Source organism: Staurois parvus, unplaced genomic scaffold (assembly GCF_062004578.1).
Source record: "Staurois parvus isolate SC_StPar_1 unplaced genomic scaffold, SC_StPar_1.0 ptg000192l, whole genome shotgun sequence".
In the NCBI taxonomy this organism is placed as follows: Eukaryota; Metazoa; Chordata; class Amphibia; order Anura; family Ranidae; genus Staurois; species Staurois parvus.
In genome coordinates this window covers 2,407,516-2,421,698 of record NW_028317988.1, presented here as the reverse complement: position 1 = coordinate 2,421,698, position 14,183 = coordinate 2,407,516, and the positions used below count along the sequence as shown (strand labels likewise).

General features: G+C 42.1%; 1 protein-coding gene across 1 annotated transcript in view; it reads right to left on the bottom strand.

The window, feature by feature from the left end:
• Positions 1–13,209, bottom strand: part of PACC1 (proton activated chloride channel 1) — a 47,540-nt gene extending 34,331 nt beyond the window's left edge. Inside the window, exon 1 of the mRNA XM_089677793.1 lies at positions 13,096–13,209. Within this exon, the coding sequence (XP_089533919.1) occupies positions 13,096–13,131 (36 nt within the window). The 5' untranslated portion in view covers positions 13,132–13,209. The remainder of the gene's footprint in view (positions 1–13,095) is intronic.
• Positions 13,210–14,183: the final 974 nt, after the last annotated feature.

The following is a 14,183-nucleotide window of genomic DNA, read 5'->3' as shown; positions in this document are numbered from 1 at the left end:
TTCAGATGCGTCTATAATGCCCAGCAACAAATAAAGGAGGAACTTCACTAAGATTTTTACAAATTAAAAGTCAGTAAATACAAATACTGTAGCTATTGACTTTTAAAAATCAGGTACTTACCAGTGTATAGATTCTGGTGATGTTATCCTGCAGCCTATTTTTCTCACTTCTGAGGGCCCTGGGAGGCCATCTTGAATTTGGGAGCTGGCTGTGATTTCCTGTTGCATGACAGACAGCTCCCTACTGAGCTTGTGCAACATCGCATGACGCAGGGAGAATGGGCTCTAAAGTAAACCTATGCTGAGATATATGGAGGCTGCTATTACTGATCTCCATCTCTAAAATTACTAGTTAAACTAATCCAATACATCGAAATATGTTTATAGATTAGGGACTCTGGCTTCACCTTGACCTAAAGCAAAGCTCCACCCAAAAAAGAGAAGTTCTGCTTTAAGGCCTCGTCCTCAGCTCCCCATTAAGGATTGGCACCCTTGGGGAGTGAGGGGGGGACGAGTACTCAATTTTGACAGGTACCCACTCCCACTTCCTCTAGACAATTGGAAGTGGAAATTGTCCTCTCTCCCCATAGTCTTCTGGGACACGTGACAGGTCCCAGAAGACTACAGGGCCATTCACAAGGCACAGGGCTTCTCGCACATGTGCAGTGGGCACCCGGCTGTGAAGCCACAAGCTGTCACAGCCGGGTGCCCACACTTAAGATGCCGGCGCCAAAGAGAGAGGACGGCTGGTGAAACTGGATGCGGTGAGGACACCGCTGGACCAACAGACAGGCGAGTGTCTGTTTTTTCAAAGTCAGCAGCTGCAGTTATTGTAGTGCTGACTTTTATTTTTTTAGATTTTGACTGGAGCTCCACTTTAATTAATTTGCATACTTGTTTCAGGTCAGCATCCATGCAAATACTGCAGCCACAGACAGTCAAGCAACTAGCATTTTTAGAAGGAGGTCAGCAGTACAACCTTTGTATTTCTTGAAGTAAAAGTGTCCCCTAATGTGCATGTTTCTAGAGAGAGGTTGCATATGAAAAATCCTTTTGTGGTTGGATAAGGTGCAAGTCACCGGATGTCTGTCAGGAAATTTAGACAATTTATTTGTTTTAATTTAACAGATAACTAAATCCAACAAAAATATAATATATTGCAGTTTATCTGTTTCCTTAGATGTAGTGGTTGCATTAGTTTTCTTTATTCAGTCTAAGAATAAAAAAAACAGAAAATACCTGTTGATCCTGACAAAACATTCAGTGCTTGTCACTTCCTGTAATCTGAACTAGACGAGTTAAATTCCTTTGTAAAAACTAATCTCCCCATCCCCAATGTAATAGAGATGAACAAAGGCAGACGTGTTTAAAATCCACCCTGGGTGACAACCATGTCCCCCCACAGAGATACAGTGGAGTGAGTGAGCGTAGCCATCCAAGGACAGGAAATGTGTTCTTTTCAGGATTACTGGGCGAAAATAAAGGAAACAAAAGATCAGAAACAGAAAACAAATGCAGCCAACTTATCTAAGAACTGGTAGGCTACAATGTATTATACGTTTGCTTTTGGGTCCACATACACTTTAAAAAGTGGCTGAGAACAATTCAGTCCCATCTTGTTTTACCTAACTGGAGCTGAAAATTTTTCTCAGCTTCTATGAAAATATCCGTATAACCAATCCAGTTTTCTTGCCAAACTTTTTACCACAACGGATAAGGGAAGGAAAGTACTGCTGGTATGAATAGATTAAAAAGACTCACTTGGCTCAATTCACAAGGGGCTAGAGTCGAAGAGTGTCATCTTCCTGAGTCTGACATGTGATTGGAACCCCCGTCAAAGGTAAGTCAGCAAAATATACTTTAAGTGAGCAGTACACATGGCAGTTCAGAGACGGCTTTGTTTTGCCCTGCGTTTCTTTGGATGCGGCGTGTCCTATTGAGGCGCTTTCGAATTGTAGTCAACGCAGATCACAGGCAGCCTTTTAATGTCAAATGCTGTGCTTACCATCCAAAAGCATGCATATATGTTGGAATTTCAAATGAAGAGTTTGAAAAGATCACCCAGACCTTTGTCTCTGAATACACAGATAGCTGTGGCTTACCAAAGACTTTTGCAGGCCATAGACGGGTCGTTTATCGGCCAAATTTTAATCCGCATGAAAAATCGTCCGATAATCACGCCGTTAGTGGGCCAGCCCGTTGGCTGTTTTTCGCAGATCTCCTCATTTATTTTTATCGGTCATGCTGGAAAATCGGCGAACAACGGCCGTTTTTCGTGGACATGGGTGGCAGCATCGGTAACGGGGCAGACCGATTTTTCGATTATCAGCCGAAAATTCGGCCGATAAATAGCCCGTCTATGGCCTGCCTTTGCCTGGCTGCCTGCAGTGGGGCTGGATACTGCCCCTGTCCCTCCCAGGCACACTAAAACCGAGGGAGGGATGCATTGCACCTAGATGTCCCTGTACACAAGGAGCCAAAATATGGCCAAGCTGGCCCAAACAAACTATTTCCCTTACTAAGTGATTTAGCCGCTGAGTGCATTGCATCATACTAAAGTCATCAAAGCAGTGCTAAACATTACCATTCATCAATCAATAACGTGCAATGCAATAAATAAAGAGGGAATGTGCAAAAATACATATAAATTCCTCAAGGTTGTATTTCATAAACCAATATATAGTCAGGGGCGGACTGACAACTCATGGGGCCCCCGGGCAATAGGGGATCATGGGGCCCCTGTGTCCTTGCCCAAACTCAAAAAAGCCTATGAAAAAGGTACCAGGGGCATCTCATGGGGCCCCCTACTGACCCCGGGCCCTCGGGCAGTGCCCAAGTTCCCAAATGGTCAGTCCGCCCTTGTATATAGTAGATACACTATGATAAATACATTTAAAAGTGTGCATAAGAATAGTCCAGCACATACTGTATACTTCCTACTATGATGCAAAGAAGACAAGTCCTTCAAAATGTAGTGTTCTTGTCTAGAAATGGTCCACTCTCCAGTGAAGTGCTGCCACCACCAATCACAGATATAAAAGCTAGGACCATTAGATTATAAACATTCAAAAGTGCATAGATAATCCTCCACATACGGACTTCCCAGCTCACTCCAACCATCCCGCATGAGTTACCTCTGCAATAGTGAAGGGCAACCAGTGGAAGAAAAAGCAGTGGAAAAAAATCATAAAGAATTCACTTTATTAAAAAAATTCCAATAGTGCAATGCACAATAATAAAACAAATAAAACCACCAGGAACACAGTAAAGATGTAGGAGGCTGTATGGACACCACTGGACTCCAGCTGGTGGGTGTGCTTGATGATGTCACATCAGAAGCCACGCCCAACACATTTTTGAGATGATGTCATCGAGGGACTTGTCTCGTTTAGGAGCTTAGAGTGATCTTCAGGCCAGTCCCCCGATGACGTCATCTCCGACAAAATGGGCAGCAAAGTGGCTAAATGGTTAGCACTTCCGCCTGGCAGCACTGGGGTCATTGGTTCGAATCCCAACCACGGCACCACCTGCCTGGAGTTTGCATGTTCTCCCTGTGCCTGCGTGGGTTACCTCCGGGTACTCCAGTTTCCTCCCACATTCTAAAGACATGCTGGTAGGTTATTCGGCTCCTGTCTATATTGGCCCTAGTATGTGTATGCATGAATGTGAGTTAGGGACCTCAGATTGTACGCCCCTTGAGGGTTAGGGACTGATGTGAATGTACAATACAAATGTACAGCGCTGCATAAACTGACGGTGCTATATAAGTACCTGGAATAAATAAAATGCGTTGGGTCATTTTATTGATTGTTGAATGGTAATTTTTATACTTTTGTCTTTATTTTATCATTGAATATACTGTAAGGCTGAGGTGGAGATACTGGCAAACCACATCACAATCTCCACCTCGGCTAGTCAGAGGAAGCCTTGTATTCACTGATAAAAGTACAAGGCTTCTCCTGAATGGCTGAGAAGCACTCGGGCTGACTTAATTGTGTTCCAACACAGACTAAGCTATTATAAAGAAAGAAACAAATATTAGTCTCTCCTAGGTAAGCCTGTACGTTTATGGCGTTACATGTGAATAATCAGATCCTTGCAAATACCTAATGGTAACTGGTTCTCTTTCATTGGAAAACAACGCTGACTTTTGTGATCACGTGTAGAGTGAATGCATGTGAGAAGATTTTGCTATTTACGTCCTAACTTGAACCTGAGAAAAGAAAACAAAAAACGCCTGACAAAAACCGCACGGAGTATAAATATATGACATATTAACGGTCCAGCAGAGGTGTCGCTGTACAGCCAGGAGGTCACATGATCCAAGATCAACAGAAAGTAAAGCGAGAAAACAGCCAGATAAAGAAATTATCTAATCATTAGTCATTGTACGGTCACACGCCACAAATGTGACCAATCACAATTTACATTTCTATCATCTCGAATCTCAGTCTCTAAATATAAATGATTGAACAACCTTCCCAGCTTCTGAAGCCGTCAGGAGTTCTAACACACAAACACATTTCACAGATCATATGGTACAGCCCTGGTCCACACCAATGCCACTTGTCATGCAATCTGCCACTTTGAAGTCACATCTAATGTATGTCTATGGCCCCGTTCTAATTTAAAGGTCCCCGCACTAATTGTGTGTGACATGCTTGCGACTTGCATTGAGCTGTGTGATTGTAGTCACCTGAAGTGGTAGCAAATCGCAAGCAAGTTGCACAGAAGAGTTGGATGGTAAAGTCACATTGGTGTGGACCAGAGCTGAGAGATTTCTTCTACCAGTTTATATAGAGAAAATACTGACAAGATTGTACATTTTCTTACAGCACTATTTTATTCACTTGCACACAAATTTGACTTCAGGAAGAAACAATTCACTAGCACCGCCCCGTTCCTATATAGATGTCATAGGCCTCTCTTCTTATGGGAGTGTCTAAGTACTATCTGTGCTGGCCCAGCTCCTAAACCCCTCCCTACAGCTGCCAGAAAAGGAGCGACAGAGAATACTATAGGGCAGGGCTTAAAATTTCAAGTCCTGAGCTACTAGCCAGGCCTTAGAGTTACTCGCCACCAACAAACACACACAAACAGAGACACCTGTACACACACACAGACATGTACATACACACACACACACAGAAACATGTACACACACGCACAGAGACACATGTACACACACACACATGTATACATACACAGGCACGTACAGACACGCATACACATAGATACATGTACATACACAGAAATACACACGCACAGACACGTACATACATACACAGACACATGTACACACAGACACATGTACATACACACACAGACACATGTACAATTGTACATGCATACACAGACACACCCCCACCAAAAAAAAGTTGCAGTACTTCGTTGTTCACTCACAGAGCTGGGTACTGCACTCTAGAGGGAGGCAGAGAGCACAGTACACACTCCTTCCTCTGCTTTCATTGCGCTCAGCTATTGAGCAGTCTGACGGCTCTCAGTGCCAATGACAGATCCGGCCTGAGCTCCGAGCCTGCTCAGCAAGGCGGCCCTGGGGGACACACTCGCCACCATAATTTCCACTCGCCATTGGCGAGCAGGCAAGTGGAAATTTCAAGCCCTGCTATAGGGTGTCACTTGAGTGACAGATCTGGGGCTGCTGAAATCACATGCAAAATATTCTTATATTTTTCCTAATTTTTAATAACTTTTTCTTGAAGAGGACTGTCACCCTCAAGTGTGTGTGTTTTTTTTAGATCCCTTTCTATCTTTTCCTCTGGTGTTATCCTTAAAGTGGAAACCTCAGACATGACATATGAACAAAGCATATCCCTCTATAGTGTGTACTTGTCTCAATTAAGAGCATTAAGTGTCATTTCTGTTTGTGGCATCGTTCCTCTGCTATCATCATGTATCACATTTGACAAGTTTTCCTGACACCAAGAGAAAAATGGTGACAGGGGAGGGACCTCCAGCAGATTGACAGCCTCAGCTCTGTTCCTGTGCGCTGTGTGAAGGCGGGGTGTCCCTTCTCTCCAATCAGGTCTCAGCTCTCCTCACTGAGCTTTGTAGTGTGTTATTTCAGTTCTCCGCCCCCTTTTTTCTGAACCCTCAGACAAGCTTTAATATTCAGCACTTTGAAAGGATGTAGAGAATCCTGCAGATAAACAGGTACAACTTATGTAGGAGGATTTAGTTTGTCTCTGTGTATCATCTGAAGCCAGTCACTTCACTGGGTATACGTAAGGGTTTTTCAACCACTTTAAGCAGTTTCTGCCCAGCCAATAGCAAAATGATGGCCAGGCAGGACTTTAATGGATCCAGGTGGGAGTCGTATGGCATCGTCCTGAATCAGACCTTGTGTGCGCTCGTGGAGTCATGCTGCGGTGAGATCTGTCAAAGGTTGTGCCCATTGCCAGTACCATGTAACCGCTGTGACCAGTCACAGCAGGTCACATGACAGTTGTAAACAATGGATGACTTCCTTTCATGCCAGCTGTGACATGTCTGTGCCAATCACAGTCCATCTGTGTCATGTGATTAGTTGTGACCAATTACAGCTAAGCACAACAAAAAAACCCCGAATGAATCAATTTCATTCAGGTAAATGCTTGCTTATAGCAATGAAAGTCTTTGCTATAAGCAATCACAATGTGTAAAAAAACAAAAAAAACCTGATTACTTCCCCAGAGTTGTAAAATGCTACTATGGTAACATTATACTACTCTGGTAACAGTGTGTTTAAAAAAAAAAACGTTAAAAAACAAAAAAAGTAATAAAAATAAACAAAAATATATAAAACATTTGAACAAATTATAAATTGTTTTTTCTGTACTGTCACCACTCAGTGTCCCTGATCACTGCCACACCAGTTATATGATGACGCTGTACTGCACTTCTGACAGTGTGTAAAAAAGTAAAACAAATTTAAAAAATTGTGAAATTTTTTCTAAATTTCTTCATTTTCCAAAAAATTATGACAAAAATTACAACTTCAAAAAACTTGCCATGCATCTTACTAAATACCTCAGTGTGTCTACTTTCCAAAAAGGGGTCACTTGAGGGATATCTGTAGTGTCCCTGACATTTTTGGACCTCATGAAATTAGATCGGCCATCAATACATCAGGATGGATCGATTTTTAGATATATCCCATAGTTTGTGAACTCTATAACTTTCCTACAGACTAAATAACAAACACTGATTTGGGTTATTTTCACCAAAGAAATGTAGCAGAATACATCATGGCATAAATTTATGAAGAACAATTATTTATTTGCAAAATTTTACAACGGAAACAAAGAAAAACATGTTTTTTTTCCCGAATTTTTTATGTTCATTTATTAAGCAAAAAATAAAAAAAAACAGTGGTGATTAAATACCACCAACAGAAAGCTCTAGCTGTGTGAAGAAAATTTTAAAAATTTAGTTTGGGTACAATGTTGCATGACTGCGCAATTGTCATTCAAAATGTGACATTGCTGAAAGCTGAAAAGGAAGGGGGTGAAAGTGCCTGGTATTGACGCGATTATTATTATACAGGATTTATATAGCGCCAACAGTTTGCTCAGCGCTTTACAATATAACAGGAGACAATACAGCAACAATACAGTTCAATACAAGAGGGATAGGAGGGTCCTGCTCCTTGGAGCTTACAATCTAATAGGGAGGGGCTAATGGTACAAAAGGTAGTAACTGTGGGGGATGGACTGGTTGGAAGAGTAGAAGATTCCAGTATTAGCTGAGGGAAGGATAGGCTTCCCTGAAGAGAGGTGTTCAGAGATCGCCTAAAAGTGAGCAGAGTAGGCGATAGTCTGATAAATTGGGGTAGAGTGTTCCAGAGGATGGGGAGAAGCTCTGGAGAAGTCCTGGAGACGAGCATGGGAGGAGGAGACAAGGGAGCTAGAGAGTAGGAGGTCTTGTGAGGAGCGGAGAGGACGGTTTGGGTGATATTTAGAGACAAGATCGGTGATGTAATTTGGGGCAGAGTTATAAATTTTTAATAAACATACTTACATAGCCAGCAAATCTATTGTTGTCCTTATGTGATCCGCTGATCCAGAATTACATGCATTTGTTTGTATGCCTCTTCTTTTAGGAAACTATCCAGAAGCAATTCCCACTGATCAGCACGGTCACATGCAGTTGAGGACTGACCAGTTGGAAATTCGGGCACTGCCCGAGGGCCCGGCGTCAGTAGGGGGCCCCATGAGATGCCCCTGGTACCTTTTTCATAGGCTTTTTTGAGTTTGGGCAAGGACACAGGGGCCCCATGATCCCCTATTGCCCGGGGGCCCCATGAGTTGTCAGTCCGCCCCTGGTCACATGGTAGCACTGACCACTGAGCATTTGCCATTGCTATATGGCTGCGTACTGGAGTGTATGGACCACCACACCAGCAACATGGGGCATCATGACTGCTATGTGCAGCAGAGTCCGGAGGGGTGGCTGCGGTATGTGGCGTTAGTTGACCTTTTTGTTTTTCATAAAATGTTGAACTTACCCTTTAACCCCTTTATTACCATAGAAACTACAGCGATGGCTTCAGGGTAAGTATGTGCAAAACCCTCCAAAACTACTGACCTATGGCAAAACTGGTGAGACATTAGGGGTCTTTTAGATCCCTAATGTCTCACTGAAGATAACCAGTCACCAAAAATGCATCACTTTTTGTACCACAGTTTGTTGCCGTTTCACAGGTGTATACATATTTAAAGTTTGGCATGTTGGGTATCTATTTACTTGGCTTACAATAATCTTTTATATTTTATTAAGAAAAGGGTGATTGTTTTCTTTGTGTGTCCTAAAATTGAATTTTGTGTATTTTTTTGCTTATATTTTGTGTTTCCTAAACCGTTGTGCTAATATTGGACGACATAAAAAATTTAAACTACCACCATTTTATTCTCCAGGGTATCCGCTTATAGAAAATATATCATGTTTTGGGAGTTTTATGGAATCTTCAGGACAGAAATATTTTTTTTAAGCACGTGTGCAAAAAAACCCAGAGAAACGTTTCTGGCAGCGAAAAAGGTTAAAGTATAAGTTCACTTTTTGGACAAAAATAATAAATGCAGATAAAAAAAATGTGCATTTATTATTTTTGTCCAAAGGAGCCTGGAAAACTTTGCACCAGTGATCAGTAGATCGCTGATGCCATGCAGTTCTCCTGCAGACCTGTCAGAATATCTGCTAACTATAGCAGGATGTACGGCCAAACAGATATACTGACAGGAAGCTTCAATGAACTACCACGGCGGTCCAGAACTACAAACCCCACAGGCTGCCGGGACTTGTAGGCACTCATTCACAGAATACTGTGAATGAGTGATGCGGCCATGTGGATGGAGCCCCGCACGGCCGCACTGTTTCCATATCTGACAGATAGAACAGGGAAACTTCCCCCCGTATTATCTGCCAGAGGGACAGGGGTGGCGGATGGGACGGTGACTGCAGCTACAGGAAAACCGGTAACATGTTCCAGAGGTGAACTTATCCTTTAAGGCTCCATGCACACTAGCAGTTTTGTTAAGCTCAAAAAACACAGGATAAAAAATGCTGGGAAGAGCATTTTTTTAATAGCGTTTAGGAGCATATTTAGGAGCATTAGCATTTTATTAGAGGAACAAAAAAAAAGCTAGAAAACGCTGTTAGGAGCATTTTAGTAGCGTTTAGCATTTTTAGGGTTGCCACCTCACCCCTTTAAACCCATATTAATGACACAGGTTCTGAGGCTAAGTTAATGCAGATAAGGCACTCAGAGAGTTTATTTAGCACCTTAATCAGCCACAGAACCTGTGTCATTAATATGTGTTCGGTTATAAAGGGATGAGATGGCAACCGTACTTGCCATACATTTTGATGCACTTTTATCGATTAAAAAAATTCATCAAACAAAAACCAAAAGCGTAAATCCAGACAAAATGCCAAAAAAAAAAAAAGAAAGGAATTCCTATTTATCAAGATACATTTTCTATATCAGAGACACAACGTTCTATATCAGAGACACAATGTTCTATATCAGAGACACAACGTTCTATATCAGAGATACAATGTTTCTATATCAGAGATACAACGTTCTATATCAGAGACACAATGTTCTATATCAGAGACACAACATTCTATATCAGAGACACAACGTTCTATATCAGAGACACAATGTTCTATATCAGAGACACAACGTTCTATATCAGAGATACAATGTTTCTATATCAGTGATACAACGTTCTATGTCAGTGATACAATGTTCTATATCAGTGATACAAAGTTCTATATCAGAGATACAATGTTCTATATCAGTGATACAAAGTTCTATATCAGAGATACAATGTTCTATATCAGTGATACAACATTCTATGTCAGAGACACAACGTTTCTATATCAGAGATACAATGTTCTATATCAGTGATACAATGTTCTATATCAGAGACACAACGTTTCTATATCAGAGATACAATGTTCTATATCAGAGATACAATGTTCTATATCAGTGATACAACATTCTATATCAGAGATACAATGTTCTATATCAGTGATACAATGTTCTATATCAGTGATACAATGTTCTATATCAGAGACACAACGTTCTATATCAGAGACACAACGTTCTATATCAGAGATACAATGTTTCTATATCAGAGATACAACGTTCTATATCAGAGACACAATGTTCTATATCAGAGACACAACGTTCTATATCAGAGATACAATGTTCTATATCAGAGACACAACGTTCTATATCAGAGATACAATGTTTCTATATCAGAGATACAACATTCTATATCAGTGATACAATGTTCTATATCAGTGATACAACGTTCTATGTCAGTGATACAATGTTCTATATCAGTGATACAAAGTTCTATATCAGAGATACAATGTTCTATATCAGTGATACAAAGTTCTATATCAGAGATACAATGTTCTATATCAGTGATACAACATTCTATGTCAGAGACACAACGTTTCTATATCAGAGATACAATGTTCTATATCAGTGATACAACATTCTATATCAGAGATACAATGTTCTATATCAGTGATACAATGTTCTATATCAGTGATACAATGTTCTATATCAGAGATACAACGTTCTATGTCAGAGATACAATGTTCTATGTCAGAGATACAACGTTCTATGTCAGAGATACAATGTTCTACAGTCATGGCCGAAATTGTTGGCACCCTTGATATTTCTCCAGGAAATCATGTATTTCTCACGAAACGTATTGCATTAACACATGTTTTGCTATACACATGTTTATTCCCTTTGTGTGTATTGGGACAAAACAAAAAAAGGGAGGAAAGAAAGCAAATTCGACATAATGTCACACAAACCTCCAAAAATGGGCTGGACAAAAGTATTGGCACCCTTTCACAACTGCGGATAAATAAGAATGTTACAAGCATGTGATGCTCCTGTAAACTCACCTGGGGCAAGTAACAGGTGTGGGCAATATAGAAATCACACCTGAAAGCAGATAAAAAGGAGAGACGTTCACTTAACCTTTGCATTGTGTGTCTGTCTGTGCCACACTAAGCATGGACAACAGAAAGAGGAGACGAGAACTGTCTGAGGACCTGAGAACCAAAATTGTGGCAAAATATCAACAATCTCAAGGTTACAAGTCCATCTCCAGAGAACTAGATTTGCCTTTGTCCACAGTGCGCAACATTATCAAGAAGTTTGCAACCCATGGCACTGTAGCTAATCTCCCTGGTCGTGGACGGATGAGGAAAATTGATGAAAGATTGCAACGCAGAATAGTCCGGATGGTGGATAAGCAGCCCCAAACATGTTCCAAAGACATTCAAGCTGTCCTGCAGGCTCAGGGAGCATCAGTGTCAGCGCGAACTATCCGTCGACATTTAAATGAAATGAAACGCTATGGCAGGAGACCCAGGAGGACCCCACTGCTGACACAGAGACATAAAAAAGCAAGACTACAGTTTGCCAAAATGTACTTGAGTAAGCCAAAAGCCTTCTGGGAAAACGTCTTGTGGACAGATGAGACCAAGATAGAGCTTTTCGGTAAAGCACATCATTCTACTGTTTACCGAAAACGGAATGAGGCCTACAAAGAACAAAACACAGTACCTACGGTAAAATATGGTGGAGGTTCAATGATGTTTTGGGGTTGTTTTGCTGCCTCTGGCACTGGGTGCCTTGACTGTGTGCAAGGCATCATGAAATCTGAGGATTACCAAAGGATTTTGGGTCGCACTGTAGGGCCCAGTGTCAGAAAGCTGGGTTTGCGTCCAAGATCCTGGGTCTTCCAGCAGGACAATGACCCCAAACATACGTCAAAAAGCACTCAGAAATGGATGGCAAAGAAGCGCTGGAGAGTTCTGAAGTGGCCAGCAATGAGCCCAGATCTAAATCCCATTGAACACCTGTGGAGAGATCTTAAAATTGCTGTTGGGAAAAGGTGTCCTTCCAATAAGAGAGACCTGGAGCTGTTTGCAAAGGAAGAGTGGTCCAAAATTCCGGGTGAGAGGTGTCAGAAGCTTATTGATGGTTATAGGAAGCGACTGATTTCAGTTATGTTTTCCAAAGGGTGTGCAACCAAATATTAAGTTAAGGGTGCCAATACTTTTGTCCAGCCCATTTTTGGGGTTTTGTGTGACATTATGTCATATTTGCTTTTCTGCCTCTGTTTTATATTTGTTCCAATACATACAAAGGGAATAAACATGTGTATAGCAAAACATGTGTTAATGCAATACCTTTTTTGTGTGAAATACTTGATTTTCAGGAAAAATATCAAGGGTGCCAACAATTTCGGCCATGACTGTATATCAGAGATACAATGTTCTATATCAGTGATACAACGTTCTATATCAGAGATACAACGTTCTATATCAGAGATACAATGTTCTATATCAGAGATACAATGTTCTATATCAGTGATACAAAGTTGTTACACCGATGACGTCACACTCTGTGGTCGGCGACCTCCTCTCTGCATTCAGGGATCTGACAATGTCATGTGACTCCGGGGACAACACTGAATAATTGATTCAGACACGCAGAGAGTATTATGGGATGTCGCCCCGCCCCCATGTGTCATCCCCATCCCCCTCTTCCGTTACCTCTTGGTATGATCTGGAGAGTTCCGCCCTGATCATTGCACCGGGTACCGGATCCGGGATGTCTGGAGGATGTGCTCCGCTCCGGGCTCTGCCTGCACCAGGGATGCGTGCGCAGCTGACCCAACACAGCGGACCCGGCGCACAGCATGCTGGGAAGTGTAGTCCTAGAAGTTTGCTGCCACTGTACAGAGATGTGATGGGTGATGGAGGGGGCTGGGCTGAGGCTGGAGATATAACAGAGGAAGCTGACAGAGAGTCTCACGTTTTCTATGGTGTGGGGGATGGTAAACCACTTGCCCAGCTGGGGACTGATTCCATTTTGCACATCCGGTAATATCAGCATTTTCTGCTAGAATCTACTGTCACCCCCCTGAGGTTCTGTATGTATTCTCTGAAAGCAGAGACCCTAGATAATAAAATAACGGTAGTTGCGCTTTTTTTTATGTCACACAACATTTGCACACTTATTTACCACATATTTCCAGGAAAAGACACACTAATATGAATTTTACTGCAACCCCCCTCCCCCGCAATAATATACCCAATGGTTGGTAAGGGGTTGTGTTGAGTAAATAGATACCAAACACGTCAAGTTTTAAAAGTAGGAACGTTTGTGGAATTGCAAAAACTATGGTAGCCGAAATTCTCCATCGCCTTCACAGGTTGTCAGTTTACAGATAAAGTGATACTAAAGTCTTTTTTTTCTTGTTTTTTTCTTTTTTAAATTACAAACATGTCTATACTTATCTGCTCTGTGTAATGGTTTTGCACAGAGCAACCCGGATCCTCCTCTTCTCAGGTCCCCCGCTGGCTCTCCTGGCCCCTCCCTCCTGTCTGGTGCCCCCATAGCAAGCAGCTTGCTATGGGGACACCCAAGCAGGCTCACTCCCTATCCGCGGCTCTATGTGTCCATTCACACATGGAGACGCGCGGCTTGGCCCCACCTCCTCCTCACTGGCTGTGATTGACAGCAGAGGGAGCCAATGGCTGCCACTGCTGCCTCAGCCAGTCGGGAGTGAGAGCCCCCAGAGAACCAAGGCTCTCATGGACATTGCTGGATCGGGATGGGGCTCAGGTAAATTGCAGGG